Raw genomic sequence first — 19959 nt, forward strand, 5'->3', positions numbered from 1 at the left:
AATGGTTGCCAATTTATCTGTGATCTACAAAACTTACAGAAGCTTGCAATTCAATTTCCTGCTGTAATCTTATAGCTCGGTCCCTTTCCAAGAGGTCCCTGTAAATTCAAATTAATGTAGTTTGAGTTAGAAAACTTAAACCATTATGGTTATAATGAGATCAACCTGAACAATAATTAGTTATAGTACACTGCAACATTAACCTGTGAGCCTTTAGAGCATTTGAAGCCTCCTTGCCTTGGTGTATTGCTTCTACCAACTCTCTTGTAAGGCCACTTTCATTTCCTCAAAGACATAGTCATCCATACCATTAATACACAACAAGATAATTCTCAGTGTTAAATTGCATAATTTAACAGAACATCATGCACTTGCATTTTTTTCATTTCTTGGTTTGTTTGTTTGTAAATGTTCTTTAAAACTCCCAAATCAAAAGAAAATCAGGAGATTTGAGATTTTTGTAAATTATGATTATCGGCTACAGGATTACCATGCATGGGATACCTTTGATAGGTTACAATTTGAGCGACAAATTGGAAGCTCAAATGTCTGCACTGACCTGCTATCAAACTTCCTACTATCATTCTGTTGGAAGTTAACGTGGGGTGCATCACCCTGATCTCCACATCTTCACTTGATTGTTGAGATTGTTGATGTTTCCCACAAGCTATGCAAATAAGACAGTCAATTCATTACATTACTGAGGACATGACAATGTCTCTTTTGGATGGTTCTGTTCAAAACATAATTTATTATTATTACTTTTGCATGCATTTTTTTTGAACAACTAATTTGTGTTTGTTTCCTAACTTTTATTTTCCAAGACAATGTTGTGATTGACAATGAGCTATGGAAAAATCTGTATGAGGTTACATGCCTTTTGAGAACTGACTTTTGTTGTCCAATAAACTGCTGTTTCATGGTAAAAGTGGGAAAAAATTTGAAAATGATTTCCTTGGGATACAGCTTGATAATCATGTGAGTCACCAGGAGAACCACCAGTGTCTCAACAGCTAATAATAATTATAATAATAATAATAATAATAATAATAATAATAATAACAGAGGTTGGTAATCAAGCCTAAACACTTACCACTGTTATCAAAATTGCTGCCTTTAAGGGAGGCATACAGGTCGCAGGTTCCCAACACGTCTGATATATCCAACAAAGCTCTGAAATGAACCAGTAGTGTGTACTATATTCAAGGAAGTGATGGATACAATACTACTATATGACTTGCACATCTCAGCTATTATTGAAATATGTTTAACTAGAATCACTTATCCCTAATGAAATGAAATGCAAAGCCCCACCACTGCATAATTCTTTGCTCTGATTGTTATGAAGTTATATTCCAGAAATTTATAGGTGTACCTTAAGGTATCCATGGCCTTTTGCGAAGCTTTGTAGCGGATGAGCACCAAAGTAATACAGTCCTGGTGGCACTGCTTTCTCATCTGAGTTCAATTTTTAGATAATAAGATTTTTTAAAATGTTATAATGATAATTGCTTTTTATTGTATAAATGCACATTTTGTCTTTCCCTTCCAAACATTATCGTGCAGAACCTCTAATTTCATAAGACATGCATTTCATTTCAGTGTATTTTGATGTATGTAACCTTCAACTAGTGATGACTCATCTGTATAATTTAGGGAATGGGAAGAATTGATTAGAAATTTCAAAACATTAAGTGACGTGTTTTATGTCACAATTCTAACACTACAATCCGACACAAAGCGCTAAAAAAACTAAACATGAACACAAAGCTACATGTACATTTTATACAATTATGTAAAAACACTATGAACCCAAGATAGACCTCAATCAGGTTAATACTAAACTTGATTCTAAATTGCAACATTAGACCTTAGAATTACTGAAATGTGAGTCTCATGAAGAAACAAGGTCATGTATAGCTGTTGGCTCCTAAGAGGTTAATCTCCAGCATTTGATCAGGTTTCCCTGTAAGTTTTCTGTTTGTCATTAATGGTGCAGGCTGGAAATAGGCACTTTGAGAAAGAATGTATTTCATCCAAACACAAAACCTCCTGACATATAGCAAGGTCATGAACCTAACTGCAACACAATCTGAAGTTTCACATGCTTATGACTAGGCCAACTGTGACTTGTCCATCATAACCTGAAGAGACTTTGTACGCAACTCTTATCTAAAATCATCCCTACAAACCTTCACACACTTACTTCTCGTGCATTTATGCACAGGAATGGTAGCACTGGGGGCACATCATGTGCTACCATTAGTTTTCTTAGCAGCTGTAAATCATAGGCTGGTCCACAACTTGGGTCTAACAGTAAGAATGTAGAATCAATTGAGCACATAACTTCTTTGCAGGACCAGATTAAGATGATTCATTTCAAGTCTTTACTTACTTGCTTCTACGCCAACCAGATGATCCACGTCCTCTTCCCCTGTTCCCACTGAAAAATATTACACGTCTTTTTTTAACCTAATCTCCCTTTCTTCTATTACATTATTTTACAATATTCATGTTCAAAACCTATCAAAATATAATTTGAACTAGGACTGACAAGCCAATATTTGACCTTTAAAATTTGTATATAATTATTGGATTACACTATTACCTTCTACTGCCTGTGCAGCCAAAATGTGGCCATCCATTGCCATAGGATAGCATGTGACTACTGACTCTAGGAAATTGAGAACAACTTAGGGTGAATGATTACAAAGACTATAAACAGCTATAAGTTTCAGCTATAAGTTTTTTCTTTCAAGTTATTAAAACTCTCATAGTCTTTTCAAGTGGGTATTCCATTCTTAATATCTCTTTGTGCAATATAATTATGCCCATCCCGTTTGTAACTCAACTCCAGAAATAACTACATATTGAACTTCCTTCATCTTTACCATGTAGGCTTTCAACAAACATCTCTGCTCTTTTCTGGTCACCTAATTGAAAGAAAAAAAAAGAAGAAAAAAGGAAAACAAGTTCATCAAAGCTGCAAGAGCAATGCTAACCTACACTTTAGTTCTCCAGACAGAAAAAGTGTTGAAAGTATACCTACATGTACCTGCTACAATGGGTACTTGATGTACTATTGATGATGAAGTAAAGATAGGTCTACCAAGTTCCTCACCACTTGCATTTTCATCTGAAGTAGAAAACATAGGCACTTAAGACTGGATATGGCTACTACTATTACATCCCACATCTTTTAGAGTACCCAATAGATGGTAACAAATAGTCATATTCATAATAATAAATTAATGATTAAAATAATAATAATAATAAAAGAGGAATGACAAATTATAGTAGCTAGCTCAAGAACCTCACCATTCCTCTATCCATCTATCCTTTCGAATTCTACAGTCACACTCACTCACTCACTCACTCACTCACTCACTCACTCACTCAACCAAGTCAACATTATGGCTTCACCTCCATAGGAGGCAGTGGCCATAAAAATTATTTGAAATCAAACAATAAATTATATGGATGGCTATTTTAGGGTCCACCTAAATTAAATATTAACACAAGTTTTTCCGTGTTTGTATACTCTCATCTAAACACCAGTTGACATGTTTGCGTTACAGCCCCATTTATTGGTACCAAATCAAGTTTCATTTCTGACTATCCTAGAAGTTATTAATCATAACAAAAAATGCAATGTTACCTTCTGGAGGTACCACAACCACCTGGTGGCTCTCGCTACCCCAATTCCTACATTTCCAGTTCCTGATGTTGATTGCCCTGTTGTATCAAGCATTAAAGAAAAGAACGATCGGGTTGAAAGAAAGTGATTCTCTTGGAAAGTATTCTAGGTTACTTAACATCATCTTTTCACAGAAACTGCAATTACTAATGATAACATCACAGTCAATTAAGCTAAGAACGAATTTCAATCGGTAAGGAATGTTCTCCAATTACCGGTAATCGGCGGTTGCTCGATCGTCTAAGAAAAACCTTTAATTCTTAAATATGATATGAACTTTTCGTAAATAATCACCTGCTGCACCATCTTGATCTTGATTCGTGTTATATCTGAAAAAGAGAGAACGACGTTATTAAGTTAATTTAAAAGAAACTGAATGATGTAGTTTAGCCGAGTGCAGGTTCAGCAAATCATGAATCATTTAAGATCATCTTTTCATGGAAACTGCAATTACTATCAGAACATCACAATCGATTAAGCTAGGAATGAATTTCAATCACGTCCTTGGCAAGGAGGCAAGGAAAGTTCTACAATTATCGATATATGGCGGGTGCTCGATCGTCTTCGAAAATCCTTTAATGCTCAAATTTTAATATTGATCTTTTCATTAATTAATAATCACCTGCTTCGCCATCCTGATCTTGATTCGTGCTATCTGAAAAAGAGAGAACGACGATGTTATTCATTAAATTTAAAAGACACTGTCTGATGTGTAGTTGAGCCGTGTGCAGACATAGTTAAATATGGTGCAGATTAACATGAGTACTCCTTGAATGAGACAGATATTCGTAAGATCTCTTCAGCACTTGTACCGTACACAAGTGAGTAAAGACTCGATTGAACTCGGGCCAGACCCCGCCACTTGCGCATCGTCGCTCGCGTGGAGCTCGCGTGTCATCCTCTCGCGGGTTGAAGCATGAAGTACCGCAACGTACTCTATCTCCAAACTTCAGCATACTTTTCAAAATTAAGTCGGAAAACTTGGTTCGAATTTTCCAGTAATCCTCGTTAAAATTTTATCGGGACTGCTGTTGCGGCTTGGACATGTCTTGTCGTTATGCAAATGTTATTTTTTTCCCTAGGGCCTTTTCTAACTGTGAAGATGACTTGCCCTTTTCGTTAAGAGTTATCTTACCTCGATCTAATCGCATGAACACTCTAGAGCGGCTTTTGAACATTGCCTTCATAGTATCCCCCCACTTATCATCCCACGTGCCAGCCAGGGTCAACAGGTTAGAACCACTGACAGTGGCATTCATGCTTGTCAAAATAACGATTAACTTTGATTTGATGCGTGCGAAATCAAGCACCCTCCTGGCATATAAACCCTCCTTCTTACCAGATTTAATGGCGGGTGTTAGGCGTTTTTGTATTATGGGCACGGTAGCCAGAAAAACGGACAATTCTTCAACTTGGCTGTGCTCGCAAGCATATGTATGACTTGCAGCAAGAAAAAATGCTTGCGTATCAAACCCTATTAATATCTCGTGGTAAAATAATTTTTCCGTACAGAGAGTTGGATGTGTCTGATACTTGACGGCAATTCTAAAGACTACTCTGATTGTGGGATGTTCTAAGCTAGTAGAGGTGGGCGTATTCCAGGGGGGCAATCTTCAAAAGGATCGTAACCTCTGACAAACCATAAGCAGATAAATAGATGAGACTTGGCGAGCCCGGAAATTGATAGATTTCCTTTAAAAGTTATCAAGAAGTTGCTACAAAACTAAGTTTTCAAACAGAAGCCTCCGTTTGAAATGAAAACGACAGTGCACTTACTCACCTTCGATTTGTGCTTGAATTGACTTTCGTTACACTTGACCACGTACACACGCCCGCCAAATGGGGTGACTGGTCTATCTTCTATATCTCTCTTACAAATGAAGCGGAGCGTGGCAAACAAACGTCCAACGGTGTTTTTTGTCAATCCAACCATGGAAGAAACTCTAGAGCGCAACTCGCGCTGACTCCACAGATAGATCACAATTAGGAGTTTTTCCAGAGGAATCCGGGGAAACTCGGCGAAAAAACTGCCTTCTCTCAGAGACATTTTGCCTTTACAGCCTTTGCATCTCCTTATAAAGAAAAATATTTTATAATTATAGACAAGGATCGATTGTTACCGCCGTTTTACCGTTTTACCGCCGCCTGGTTAGCTCAATTGGGAGAGCGCCGGACTGCTGTGCGGGAGGTCGAGAGTTCAATACCGGCCGGACCAACACTCAGGGTCTTAAAAAATTAACTGAGAAGAATATGCTTCCTTTCTTTAACATCAAGAAATGGTTAGATATTCTAGTCTTCTCGGATAGGGACGAATAAATGGAGGTCCCGTCTCCTGCAGGGTTAGGGGCAGGAGACGTTAATTTCCCACGCACGAGATTACTGTGTGATGGATGTCCTCCCCTGGGGTGGGATGGGTGGGTAACAGGACCCCCGTTGATACCAGTGTTTACTACACTGAAGGGGCTATCCTGTATAAATATAGATGTCTGTCTGTCTGTCTGTTAGTCATTTTGCTTAAATTTGGAAAAGGGAAAGCAGTGGTCTAACTCGTGAAGAATTCCGATTTATGATGATCACTTATTTCAATGCTAAACTACCTAGTAGTATGTCAGTGATAGAAAGTAGATATTTTAAAAAAGTTTAGTATTGGTACTGTCTATTCTTACCACACATATCCATCTACGTGGTCTGGATTTCTCTCTACTAATTCCATTCCTCTATTGCATGGCACGCATCTCAGAGGACTAGCTATCAAGTTCTGCCGCTGTAGCCAAGTTATTACATTGAGGACTGGACCATCAGTAAGCCTGTTAATGTCCATGAGATTCATCTTGATGCTGTTCGGATGCTTGATTTGCTGTATTTTACTACTTATTTTGTGACTGCTAAGAAACCGCTACTGCTGCGAAAACGAGAGGCGGAGCTGCGGCCCTTTGTTCTGTCGTTCTTTGAAATAAAATTTTCGCACTTTGTTTGTGGCCTTTTCACAATAACCATAGAAATTCTCATGCCCTCATTGGTCGAGAGTCATTTTCAATTTTCGCCACGAAGACTAAACCATTTCTCCCGTGAAACAAATGCACATTTCTGAAATATGGACAATGACGAGTGTCCGAGTTCCAAGATTGGCATACTCGGAGAAATTTTTTAAGAGGAACTTGTCGAAGTGAAAGAAGTACGTGGCGAAAGAAAATCTTCAGAAAAAAAGTGCTGGTTCTCGGTTCGCAAGGAGGAAAGAGGGCGACCTTGTGAAAATACTTAGAGATACCGAAGTGAAGGGCACAAAAATAAAAATAAAGTGGGTGATAACAAAATTCAGGGTAAAAGATTCTATCAATTCACTACTTAACACGAGGTAGTGAGTCTCATCGCCTCTTTGGTTACACTGTCAACAACACACACGTGAAAAAAGCAACGATCGATCATCATCATCATCATCATGTTTATTTTTTCAAGCAGGTTGAATTTATTGGCAACTGTATAAGCTGATGTGGACCTGCTGTTTTCCCACCCAACCCACCCCAGGGGAGGACATCCAGCACACAGTAATCTCGTGCGTGGGAAATTAACGTCTCTTAACCCTTACCCTTTTTAAGAGACGGGACCTCCGGCTTTACGTCCTATCTGAGAAGACGAAACAATGTGAGTGAAGTGTCTTGCTTAAGGACTCAACGTTAAGCCCCAGCCAGGACTTGAACCCGGGCCGTTTAACCCAGAGTCCAGCGCACTGACCACTGGACTACTCACGCCTCACGTACGGGTGATTTTCGGAAAACCTTGGCGCATGAACTGTACCTAAGAGATAATAATCTATTTCTACATAGATTGTGCTCAAAATATAGGTTTAGAGCACATATCAAGTGCGAAAACGTCAACGTTCATGGAAAACTTAAATTTATGCGAATTTCTTGAATATTTATCAACTACTACTAATAATAACAACAATGATAATAATAATAAACTTTATCTATATAGCGTCTATATCACTAATTGCTCTTGGCGCTTAACAGTATCACAAAATGTATTTAAAAACACTGAAAAATCTAACAAGTACATTATATACACATGGAAATTAAACAGAAATATATTTACAAATCAAAAAAGCTTGGCGAATTAAATATGTCTGTTTTGGAAGAATTCAAGGAATCGGCATTTCTTAAAGATGCGGGTATGCTGTTCCATAACAAAAGCTGACGTTTCAAGCAATAATTAATGCTTCACTGTCTCAGAGCAAAGTTCCTAGGCCTGACGACTAGCTTTTGTGGACTTGCGTAAGGCATTCAACACAATAGATCATTCTATTTTGTTCAGGAAACTGCGCTATTTTGGAATCAAAAGCAAAGAACTGAACCGATTTGAAAACTATGTCTGGCCGCACCCAAGTTTTAGCAATGCCGGACTTCTGGATCATTTTCAAAGAAGGGCATCCAAAATTGTTTCAAAATCTAAGGATAGTGGGCAAGCTTTAATGGATCTTAAATGGCCTTACAGTAAATGTATTTCTGGTAATTGTCCTCTAAACCCAACCCTAACCCTAATAATACCAGAACAAGACAGGGAAATTTGCTTCATTTGCCCCGCGCTAGAACTGAAACAGCCAAGAAATCTTTTTTTTATCATGGATATGTTGTTTATAATAGTCACGTTAATTAGAACTTTCTGTAATATTATATTGAATAAGACTTTTTAATTATTTTATAATTAAAAGGGCTCCTATTGATAGCAGAGCTTTAAGTTCTGATGGTACTACCCTGATGTTGGGATTTCTATTTATTTTTATTTTTATCTATTAAAATGGGAGTTATATGTTCATACTTCTTTGTAAATGTTACAATGCGCGCTGCCCTATTCTGCACTAGCTGTAGGCGGTTTAAGAGAACTTTACGTAATCCATATAAAATAGCAGTACAGACAGTCCAAGTTAGTGGTAACAAAAGGATGAATAATTGCTTAAGTAGATTCACGATCCAAATATGTACTGATCTTACTGATATCATTTAGTTAGATGGAAATGACATTTTTCGAAAATCTTTTTAATGTGGTCTTCCATATCAGCACTGAGATCGAGTATCACTCCACGATTACAAACAGAAGAGGAGGATTGAATAGTTTCACCCTCAACATACAAGAACAAATTTCAATTTCGCCCATGTCAGTGCGAACCGAGCTCTGTCTAAGTTCCAAGCTATTCTTGACTGTTGTTAAAAGTTATTGTGATTAACGAAAACTAACGTTTTATTTTAACGTTGATATAAAAGTTTCAAACATTTATGTGGCGAATTTTGATATTTAGGTAGCCGAACAATTTTTTAGAAAGTTTTCGGCATTTCGATGCGGGACTTTCCAGCAACTTTACTAACCCAATCGAGACAGACTTAGTTTGTCCTCCTACCATTTACCAAGTGTAATTACAAGGTGCTACATCTTTTCGTTTATTACAAAGTGCGATGGTCTGTTCTTACCACCTAATTCCACACTCCCCCTGTTGGGGCAAGGCATTGATAGGTGTATCAACAGTAGCTGTATATTTCATGAATAAAAATTGTGCTGCAAGGTAAAAATTTACAGCAGCGATGAACATGGCTGAAAACTGCAAACTATATCCGTTATCAGCAAATAAAACAATTTTGTGATTGTCATAGTGCCAGAAATGTTTTTTTGACATTATCAATTTTGTTAATTAAGAAACGAAACGTTTTCACATCTGCCTGCGGTGCATCCCTTTATTTGACGTAATATAAAACGATTGTAAAGAATTACTTTCCGAAAGCATAGCTATATTAGAACTATTGCTGCAATGACCACAATGTAAATGTAAATACATTTTGTATATGTAAAGACATTACCCTTTTCTTTGAGGAAAAAAGGGGTTCTTACAATCAGAGGTTCTTACAATCAGGGGTTCTTACAATCAGGGGTTCTCAAAATCAGGGGTTCTTACAATCAGGGGTTCTTACAATCAGGGGTCTTACAGTCAGGGATTCTTACACTCAGAGGTTCTTACAATCAGGGGTCTTAAAAACAGGGGTCTTACCGTCAGGGGTTCTTAAAATCAGGGGTTCTTACAATCAGGGGTTCTTACAATCAGGGGTTCTTACAATCAGGGGTTCTTACAATCAGGGGTTCTTACAATCAGGGGTTCTTAAAATCAGGGGTTCTTACAATCAGGGGTCTTAAAAACAGGGGTCTTACCGTCAGGGGTTCTTAAAATCAGGGGTTCTTACAATCAGGGGTTCTTACAATCAGGGGTTCTTACAATCAGGGGTTCTTAAAATCAGGGGTTCTTACAATCAGGGGTTCTTACAATCAGGGGTTCTTACAATAAGGGGTCTTTCAATCAGGGGTCTTACAGTCAGGGGTCCTTACAATCAGGGGTTCCTACAATCAGGGGTTCTTACAAACAGGGATTCTTACAGTCAGGGGTTCTTACAATCAGGGGTTCTTACAATAAGGGGTCTTTCAATCAGGGGTCTTACAGTCAGGGGTTCTTACAATCAGGGGTCATACATTCAGGGGTTCTTACAGTCAGGGGTTCTTACAATCAGGGGTTCTTACATTCAGGGGTTCTTACAGTCAGGGGTTCTTAAAATCAAGAGTTCTTACCATCAGGGGTTCTTACACTCAGGGGTTCTTACAGTCAGGGGTATTAAAATCAGGGGTTCTTACAATCAGGGGTTCTTACAGTCAGGGGTTCTTACAATCAGGGGTCTTACACTCAGGGGTTTATATCAGTGTGTTTTATATGAAAGAATGTGCCCAGATGTTGATATTGATCGTTGTTCCTTACGTTCAGGGGTTTATATCAGTGTGTCTTACACGAAGGGGCTGTGTCCAGATGTTGATATTGATCGTTGCTCCTTACGTTCAAATTAAAAATCAGGGGTTCTTACAATCAGGGGTTCTTAAAATCAGGGGTTCTTACTGTCAGGGGTTCTTACAATCAGGGGTCTTACACTCAGGGGTTTATATCAATGTGTTTTACACGAATGGGCTGTGCCCAGATGTTGATATTGTTCGTTGTTTCTCACATCCATGGGTTTTAATCAATGTGTCTTACATGATGAGCTGTTGGCAGATGTTGCAACTTATCTTAGTATCTTACGGTTAGGGGTCTGTGTTGATCGTAACTCTTTACATACAGTGCGTATTCTGTGCCCAGATGTTGATATTGATTAATTGAACTTAAAATGTCACATCCATGTTAAACGTGTGTCCAGTTGTTTATTGCGATGGTAAAATGTTACATCTAGGAGTCTGCGCGCAGATGTTGATATCGATCCTCGATCGTGAAGGTCAGAACCGTACTTGACATCCAGGGGTTTTATATTTGTACCTCTATATTGTCGCTATGTAGCGATGATGATTTACATAAGGGGGTTTTGAATAAAATGTCATGGTAGTTTTATATCAGGGTCTGTTCCCAGCTATTGATAATGATCCCAAAAATCTGTCAAAAGAAATCTTCGTAGAGAATCTTTGCCAGCCCCGCTTGCTGCTCTCTTTGAGAAACCCTGCAAAGAAGTAGCAGTTGGAGAATTTGTGTCACAGCCTACACAGCGGTGAATTTGTAATCAAAGGTCATTAGAAAACCATTTTTTTACTTTGAATAAAAATTAAAAGATCCAGAGTTCAGCTAGCGAAACTATCTCTCTATATTTCCAATCGAAGCAAACACAAAAAGGTTCGATAATTATATATATACAGGCTACACCCGCAAAACTTTTCGTTACAACTTGTTTATCAATAATAATACTTCGGAGATGAAGGAAAGCACTATATAAATATTTTCAATGGAACAGGCACAACTGCTAGTGGTGTAGGACATGAATAATTATGATCTGCATTTACATCTACCTTTGTTTCTGTCAAAGGTTTGGCGATTTTAATCCAGTGTAAGAAGTTCCAAAATCAGCTGGAAAAGTGCTTCGGATTTTATTTACCGCACTAGATGGCAAAGCGACCCTGACATTTTTGCCGAGATAACCCCAGCACCAGCGAGCCAGCTGTCTGTAGGCAATGTAGCGAAATTTCCTCCCAGGAGCGAGAAAAATAACTAGCTCTAGCACTGTGTTATTTAATCAAGAGCACAAAGAACTCCAGCAAATCGATCTAAAAGTCAGATTAAAATAAAACATTTCGCTTACTCGTTTTGGGTGTGATTATCTGCACCGTATTGCTGTCTGTACGCATAATAGGCCGTCTCCAGCACCCAGACATCGAGGCAGGTTGACTGAAAACCTGGATACTCAGTAATACAAGTCATTTGGGTCTCAGGCCTTTGCTCCTCCACCTTTTGCCACACTTGCCCGATTTCCGCACAATAAACACTTTCATGTGTTGTCGGCATTGGCTGACAAGTTCCACACTCGCACCTTTGACAATTTTATATAAAACACCCACGGACGCTCAAGTTAAAAAACTTCTGTTGCATTCTTTTAGATTGGAAACTTGCTTTATTAAGTTTTCATGTAAAAAACAAATAAATTACACAATGAATTAAATACCAGTCTGTGTTTCCGAGACGATTGGCATCGCTATCAACCGGTTCTGTATCAGAACCGGTATCTGCATCGGCATCTGTATCGGCATCTGTATCTGTATCAGAACCGGTATCGGCATCTGTATCGGCATCTGTATCGGCATCTGTATCTGTATCAGAACCGGTATCGGCATCTGTATCGGCATCTGTATCGGCATCTGTATCGGCATCTGTATCGGCATCTGTATCGGCATCTGTATCGGCATCTGTATCGGCATCTGTATCGGCATCTGTATCGGCATCTGTATCGGCATCTGTATCGGCATCTGTATCGGCATCTGTATCGGCATCTGTATTGGCATCTGTATCGGCATCTGTATCTGTATTAGAACCGATATCGGCATCGCTATCACCGTTTCGGTAAACTCTACGCGGCTCATGTTGATAAGGACGTGGCCCAGACTCTCCTAAAGGTTCTGAGTTATCCCCATCGCTGTCATATAAGTTTAAGGCATTCGATTCATTACGTTATGAGTTACATTCTTACAAAAATAGTATAACCCTCGCACACATCATGTAAAATAAGACTTGCTTCAAAGCGAAATACCCACCAAGCCGGCGGGTGTTTGTTAGTTTGTCCTCTGCCGCATTTGAGCTTTCATCAGTTTTTATTGACTTTCAAAGCGGAAGACACAAGCCCGTGTTGTACGTGGATGGACTATTAATATGAGCCATGCTGGATTTCAATTCATTTTAAGCCCCACGCATGCAAACATTTAAGTTTGATATTCCTGTCTGGCTGTCTCGAGGAGATGCGTGCCCAATACCCGAATTAATATTCAAGACAAATCATCTTGAAATGTTAAAATAAAGGACTGATCAGGATTAAACTCAGTAGTTCCTCAAGTTCATCAGTCTCGGGCTTCTGAGTTTTCAAACCGTTGGACGAGGGAAGCAAGGTTGTCAAGCTTGTCTAGAGGTATACGGTGTCTCTTAGTCTACATCAACCTGAAGAAACACTCGGATCATTGAACTTGAAATGTATTTATTTTCCTTATTTTCTCTTCCTTTAGAGCTAAGAGATTACAAGTCTTTAAGGTGGCAGTGGTCTCCCATACATTCTATCGCAGGTACATTGTAATGTATTGTCAAAAGGCAATTAACGCCTCTAAACTCAATAATTTAGAGGAGAATAAGTTGATGTTGCAAAGCGAATTCAAGGGGAGATTGATTCTCTGTTTCCAAAAAAATTCTATTATGTGCCATTGGTGTCTTTACATACTATATCGTTCATTAACTCCAGTGCTATCTTTGTTCTACCAGGTATTAAACTGGGAATTAAAGATTAAGTGAAATGAAATCGTTATTGCTACTGCTTCTTTCTGATAATCTGTGCGAACTTCGAGTCTAAACCTAAGCATTACCTTCACTTTTATTCTTAGACACTTTGATTCTTACATTCATTATCAATCACAAAGTTATAACTATTTATCAATAAGCTCGAAATGTGTTTTTGCTTGCCTATTCCTGTTTCCAGCAATTCCTTCCGGCCTTTTCACTGCTCCGTTGACGTCCAGGAATATCGGTCTAAACCAGAGTGAGCTTGATTTTAAAAAAAAGCTCTTATAAGTTTTCCCCATAAATTCCCAATCGATTCCTCTTACTGCTCACAGCCTCACCTTTATCCAGTAAATGTTTAGCGGAATTGGTTTTGCTTGATGTTAGGCGTGTGGTTTATTTTATCTTCAAAAAAGGAGGTTGCTATCAGATAACATTTAAGGAGCTACGGCTGTTAACTCGTGATTCATCAAATAGTAATATCAAGGTCATCTTATCTAATTTTAGCAACAGAAAAACAGAAACCGAAGATGACGTTAAAAGAGACCGAGGTGGTTATCCTCACAGTCCTGTACGCCATCACGATGTTCGTAGCATTTGTAGGGAATGGTTTCCTCATCTATATTGTGTGGAAGAAACCTGAAGTAAGATCGCTGACAAGCTTCATGTTCGTCAACATGGCCATCGCTGATTTGCTAGTGACGTTGGTTGTGATGCCCTGGTCGATTTCCCAACTCTATACCGACGGCTTATGGATAATATCAGGAATAATGGGAAAAATCACGTGCAAAGTTATCGTATACTCTGCCTTTGTCAATATAACGGCGTCCATCCTCTGCCTGACATTTATGGCAGTCGATAGGTACTATGCCATTGTTCATCCCTTCCGCCGCCATCTTTGGTTCCGAAAGCCTAAACTGACAGTACCATTTATTTGGATCTTGTCAATGGCCTCTATGTCCATTTTCCCTGTTGTTCAAACCGTGGAAGACCACAATTCCGAATGCATGCTATCTGTTTACGTTTTGGGTGATCCATTCAGGGCCCTGCGAGGGATATACCTCCTCCTGGTAGTGGTCAACTATCTGATCCCTTTGAGTGTTATTTCTGTCATTTATACTATTACCGCACGGAGGTTATGGTTCCATGTTGCACCTGGAGAGGAACATTTGACTAGAAACCGAGAGCAACTCGAAACCTCGAAGAGGAGAGTGGTTAAGATGCTCATCATTGTTACCTGTACCTTTGCCCTTTGCTGGCTCCCAGCACATGTGGTCCACATGATATATGTCATGCAAGCATGGAATATTGAGGTATCTCTTCAGCAGATTGTCGAGTTTGTGTGTTTTTGGTTTGGTCACGCCAACAGCGCCATCAACCCATGGCTTTACATATTCCTGAGCAGCAAGATCAATACGGCATTTACAAGAATCGTCAGTAGAAAAAGCAGCCGGTCGCCTCCGAGTCTCAGTGTCAAAAGATCAAATGCCCATTTGCCTGAAGACGAAGCTGTCCAGAAAGAATCAATACTGTAATCTCTGTCGTAACATGAAACATTTATCACTAATCTTGGTAATTATACCTAACAAAGCGAAATTTTCTTAAAATTTATCGAATATCACCCCATATGTACGGTGTGATAAATGTAATACGCTAAGTAATTAACGTGAAATTGAAAATTTCAACTAATTTAGACAACTGCTCTATCGGCTGCCAACAATATAAGAAGGGATCAGATTTTGTTTTGTTATTGTTTTCGTTCTCAATTTTGACAGCAAGTTATCTCTCTCCAGAGAGAAAGGGAGAGAGAGAGACTTTATTTCAAGAGGGTAGCACTTCACAGTTGTTAAACTGATAATCCTGTGGCCCTCTCATCCCACCCCAGTGGAGAACATCCATCACACAGTAATCTCGTGTGTGGGAAATTAACGTTTCCTACCCCAACCCTGCAGGAGACGGGACCTCCATTTATTCGTCCCTATCCGAGAAGACTAGAATATCTAACCATTTCTTGATGTCATAGAAAGGTAGCAAATTCTTCTCAATTATTTTAAGACCCTGAGTGTTGGTCCGGCCGGGGCCCGAACCCTCGACCTCCCGCACAATAGTCCAGCGCTCTATCCATTGAGCTAGCCGGGAGACTGGAGGTAGTTAGAGTTTAAAATTCAAAGTTATTATGCAAATCTTTCATTTTTATCAATAATGTAAAACTAGTCGTCGTCAAACGAGGTACCTAGGTGAAGGTACATAGTGGTGGAAATTTTAGAATTGGCCGGTAAGTGCACTCCAAGAGCACAATTGCCTTGTGCAGCCGGAGTACACTAATTTGGTTTTTATATTTATAATTTTCGCATTGATGATAAAGAATCGTTCCCCTCAGTTTTACTGATTATATACAAAAAAATGATGGATTTAGTGCCTGTGATCCACGCAAGAACGGTTACCGGCCGCGTAACGAGCCTCGCGCTCTTAGCAACGAAAAAAATTCCTGGGTATCCAGCAGAGAATCGGTGCTTTTACTCCCCATTCTCTGCTGGATAGCCATGGAATCTAGTAAAACATGGACTGGATTGGATTAGTAAAACATGGAATGGATTGATAAAACATGGATTGGATTAGTAAAACATGGATTAGTAAAACATGGATTAGTAAAACATGGATTAGTAAAACATGGATTAGTAAAACATGGATTCGGTAAAACAAGGATTAGTAAAACATGGATTAGTAAAACATGGATTAGTAAAACATGGATTAGTAAAATGAACGCTAAATAGGGCGATTTACATTTTATCTTACTTTTAGTATTATTTTATCTCACTTGTTTTACTCTTACTTTTCAACGAAATTATTTCGCACAAAATTGACAGTTTCATTTAAATACTGATGTTGCCTTTGCCCACCCGCAGGCGGTTTCAATCGAAAACAACATTCCTTTACCATTAGCTGTGGTTACACTCACCTCCTTCCCGAGGTAACCCTGTGGGTAATAACCGTGGGTTGGGATGGGTTTGGGTTTCCGGTCAGGTTTAATCCTCCGTATACCTCACAGGGAGCCCAGACAAGCGACGAGTCTGGTTGTTTATTCGAGATATAAAGGAATGTATGGAAGAATATTGAAGAGTCTTATTATCGTAAACTTATATCATGAAATGTCTGAGTTAAAGCTCAAAATAAATGTAAACCTACCTCACTTGCTGTGTATTATCGTTTCTGTGGCTCTAAATGGCGAATTTGAGCGATTTGGTGGGTTTTGCGTCGACTGTTACTATACGTTATACTCGGGTAATTATTTGCGATGTAGCCACAGGGAGCCCAGACAAGCGACGAGTCTGGTTGTTTATTCGAAATATAAAGGAATGTATGGGAGGATATTGAAGAGTCTTATCGTCGTAAACTTATATCATGAAATGTCTGAGTTAGAGCTCAAAATAAATGTAAACCTATCTCACTTGCTGTGTATTGTCGTTTCTGTGGCTCTAAATGGCGAATTATTTCAGCGATTTGGTGGGTTTTGCGTCGACTGTAGGTCATTGTAGGTAATTCCTTGTTTTAGTAACTACGTGTAAAAAATTCTCTTGGTGTTTTTCCCTGGTCATGACATGCGAGACATGCGACAACATTTCCGGTGTGCATTTAAATGGTCACAAATTGTCACACAATAGTATTCTGAAGGTGGCTGTAGGTAGTTGTGGGTGGTTTTATGTGGTTTTAGTTTCTTCACGTTATATATCCCAAAAGCGCTCAAGCATTACTCTGAATGCAGGGGCTTCAGCCTGAGTGAACCAGAAAGGATAGACAACACTTCCCCAGATTAACCTGTCAAAGTCAAAGAAACTTAATTACTCCGAATATCAGGACTTCAGCCTGGATGAACCAGAAAAGATAAACAACATTTCCCTATATTGACCGTGACAGAAAAGCTAAGTTTGCTATATATCCCAGACATGCTCAGGCATTACAATGAATGCCAGGACCTCAGCCTGGGTGAACCAGAAAGGATAGACAACACTCCCCTATGTTTATGGATGATACCAGGAGTATTTGGAGAAGTCATGTGCAAAGGTGTGGTATACATTGCCTATGTCACATTAACAGCGTCCATCCTCTGCATGACAGTCATAGCATTGGACAGGTACTATACAATTGTTCATCTCCTCCGCCGCAAACCTTGGTTCAGAAAGCCTAAACTGACTGTACCATTTATTTGGATCTTTTCACTGGCTTCAATGTCCATTTTTCCAGCTAGTCAAACCGTGGAAGACCACAATTCCCAATGCATGCTATCTGTTTATGTTTTGGGTGATCCATATAAGGCTATCCGTGGCCTATTCCTCTACCTTGTGGTGATCAACTATCTGATCTCTGATCCCTTTGATTGTGATGTCTTTATTGTATACTATTATTGCAAGGAGGTTATGGTTCCATGGTGCACATCGAAATGAGCATTCGACTGAAAATCGAGAGCAACAAGAAACCCTAAAGAGAAGAATAGTTTGGATGCTGATTATTGTTACCTCCACTTTTGCCCTTTGCTGGCTTCCAGCCAATGTGGTTCACATGATATTTGTCATGCAAGCATGGAATATTGAGGTAACTCTTCAGCCGATTGTCATGTTTGTGTGCTTTTGGTTTGGTCACGCCAACAGCGCCATCAATCCGTGGCTGTACATTTTTCTGAGCACCAAGATGGATACCGCATTTAAAAGTATGGTGTGTAGAGAAACCCGCCAGTCGTCTCCGAGTAACAGCGTCATAACATCAACTGCTTTCGTACCACCTGAACAAGAAACTGTCAAGGAAGAATCAAGACTTTGATCTTTTCCATTATCTGTAACATTTACTAATAATTTGATGACTACGTGAAGAAGAAATCCTCGCATCAGCGTCAGTATCTAAGCAACTGTGTGTTCCTACTCCTCTTAGTTAGGGGAAGAGTAGGCGCGCAATGACTTAGATAATGAAATTGATCCAAACTTTAGTAACACTGATCAGACCAACAAGATAGATATTAAGTAAATACATATTTTTCATGATGAGTTTTAAGATGGGAGAGGAGGATTTCGAAGACATTAGGAGCTAGTGCGACATTCCCATTTTTAGTGATTTCCTATTTTCGTTCCTAATTACATTTTTATGCTTCTACATACACATTTTTCTTATTTTTTTTTCGCATTCTTCCACTCACGTTGATTTATATTCTGTTAGATTTTTTCGTAGAATTTTGTTTTGTTTAATTTCATTTTGTGTAAGCTTCTAGGTTGAATTCAGCATTGAGTATCAGAGTCCTTGAGATCAATGTCAGTTATTTTACTGCGATCAACTCCTAGTTTTACGTCATTCGTGTCTACATGATCATACAACGTTTTTAAGTGTTTTTCCTTGTCCGATTGCTTTTCCTCCGTTGTTTACGTTTCTATTCCTTCTACTTGTATTTTGCAATAACTAGTAATTATTTTGTTCCTTTAGCAAGCGCGATCCACCGTAATGTAATACAGTTAAAGCGCACGTTGAAACCGGTCTTGTTGGCAGTTATATTAAGAACAGGTTAGCCACAACATTCATTTAAACTTTGCATTGACAAACTTCAAAGCCTGACCGTAGACTTAACGTTATTTTCCGGCCAATTTTACGCTTTCAAAGCGAAACTGAACATTCAGTTACATTTCAAAATTAAAAACCTCTGGAAAATTACTTGAGTTTTCCGTTTTGCAAAGCCAAAACGCGCCAAATTTACCCTGTTTAAAAAAAAGACTAAGAAAAAAAATCCAAATTTTGAAAACAAAGACTACTAGTCTCTGCGGAGTTCTATTGTTATCGCTATTGTTTTAATTGAACAAAGACTGAATGCGTAATTAATGTATGGGATTATATGGTACTCTTGCCGCAACTTCAAATCTATCGAGTGGGTAACGAGTTCCTGGTTAGAAATTACGATGAAGTAAATGATCGTAAAAACCACCAGACTCAGACATTGAATAAATTACACCTTTTGCTGTTCATTACGAGAAAATACGTATTCATTTGCGTTAAAAGGCGAACAATTGTGTGAAAATACAATCATTAAAGAGAAAAAATCGTCATTTGCGCGTAAACAAGATTCAATAACGATTTTTGCATTTTCACCAGCATTCAATAACAATTTTGGGCATTCTTATGCGTCATTCGTCAAACAAAAGAGAAAAATACTCTCATTTGCGGTAACCTTCAAGTCATTTACACCATCTTAAAAGTCAATAGAGACAGTAAATAAACAATATAGTGCATATAGCATTCATTGACATTTTTATCACACTGTTTGCAATTCAATAGCATTCCCAGACAGCATTAGTATGAATAAGACAATTATTTATGCGCTTGTACAAAAAATTGAGCGTTTTTTATTTTCAATATTCACACATTAAATTTCAATTGAAACATATCTATTCCAAAATCATTTTGTTTTGAA

The 19959-nt window shown here is 38.7% G+C and overlaps 3 protein-coding genes across 10 annotated transcripts in view; 1 reads left to right on the plus strand and 2 right to left on the minus strand.

The window, feature by feature from the left end:
• LOC111318846 (uncharacterized) overlaps window positions 1–4527 on the minus strand; it is a 6806-nt gene extending 2279 nt beyond the window's left edge. For 5 of the 7 annotated variants that reach the window (XM_088732935.1, XM_088732934.1, XM_088732932.1 and 2 more), the window contains exons 1-13: window positions 4320–4527; window positions 3992–4026; window positions 3659–3735; window positions 3056–3136; window positions 2892–2933; window positions 2609–2674; window positions 2396–2443; window positions 2207–2310; window positions 1376–1458; window positions 1094–1173; window positions 560–667; window positions 204–285; window positions 38–98 (exon numbers count right to left, since the gene is read on the minus strand). In XM_088732935.1, coding sequence (XP_088589061.1) covers window positions 38–98; window positions 204–285; window positions 560–667; window positions 1094–1173; window positions 1376–1458; window positions 2207–2310; window positions 2396–2443; window positions 2609–2674; window positions 2892–2913 — 654 coding nt within the window. In that variant the 5' untranslated portion in view covers window positions 2914–2933; window positions 3056–3136; window positions 3659–3735; window positions 3992–4026; window positions 4320–4527. Of the gene's footprint in view, window positions 1–37; window positions 99–203; window positions 286–559; window positions 668–1093; window positions 1174–1375; window positions 1459–2206; window positions 2311–2395; window positions 2444–2608; window positions 2675–2891; window positions 2934–3045; window positions 3137–3658; window positions 3736–3991; window positions 4027–4319 lie in introns of all 7 variants that reach the window. The other 2 variants (XM_088732930.1, XM_088732931.1) reach the window with 2 other exon arrangements.
• Window positions 1–16704, plus strand: part of LOC111326308 (tachykinin-like peptides receptor 86C) — a 30055-nt gene extending 13351 nt beyond the window's left edge. Inside the window, exons 2-3 of one of the 2 annotated variants that reach the window (XM_088732925.1) lie at window positions 13250–13306; window positions 14022–16704. In XM_088732925.1, coding sequence (XP_088589051.1) covers window positions 13250–13306; window positions 14022–15049 — 1085 coding nt within the window. In that variant the 3' untranslated portion in view covers window positions 15050–16704. The remainder of the gene's footprint in view (window positions 1–13249; window positions 13307–14021) is intronic. The other variant, XM_088732927.1, reaches the window with a different exon arrangement.
• Window positions 11563–12701, minus strand: LOC111341375 (uncharacterized; the record flags this gene model as incomplete). Its single annotated transcript, XM_088733312.1, has 4 exons — window positions 11563–11728; window positions 11842–12069; window positions 12202–12262; window positions 12590–12701. Coding segments are annotated over 4 exons (567 nt in total), but the record flags the coding sequence as incomplete, so codon positions are not given.
• Window positions 16705–19959: the final 3255 nt, after the last annotated feature.

The sequence above is a fragment of the Stylophora pistillata genome, chromosome 9 (genome assembly GCF_964205215.1).
Source record: "Stylophora pistillata chromosome 9, jaStyPist1.2, whole genome shotgun sequence".
NCBI lineage: Eukaryota > Metazoa > Cnidaria > Anthozoa > Scleractinia > Pocilloporidae > Stylophora > Stylophora pistillata.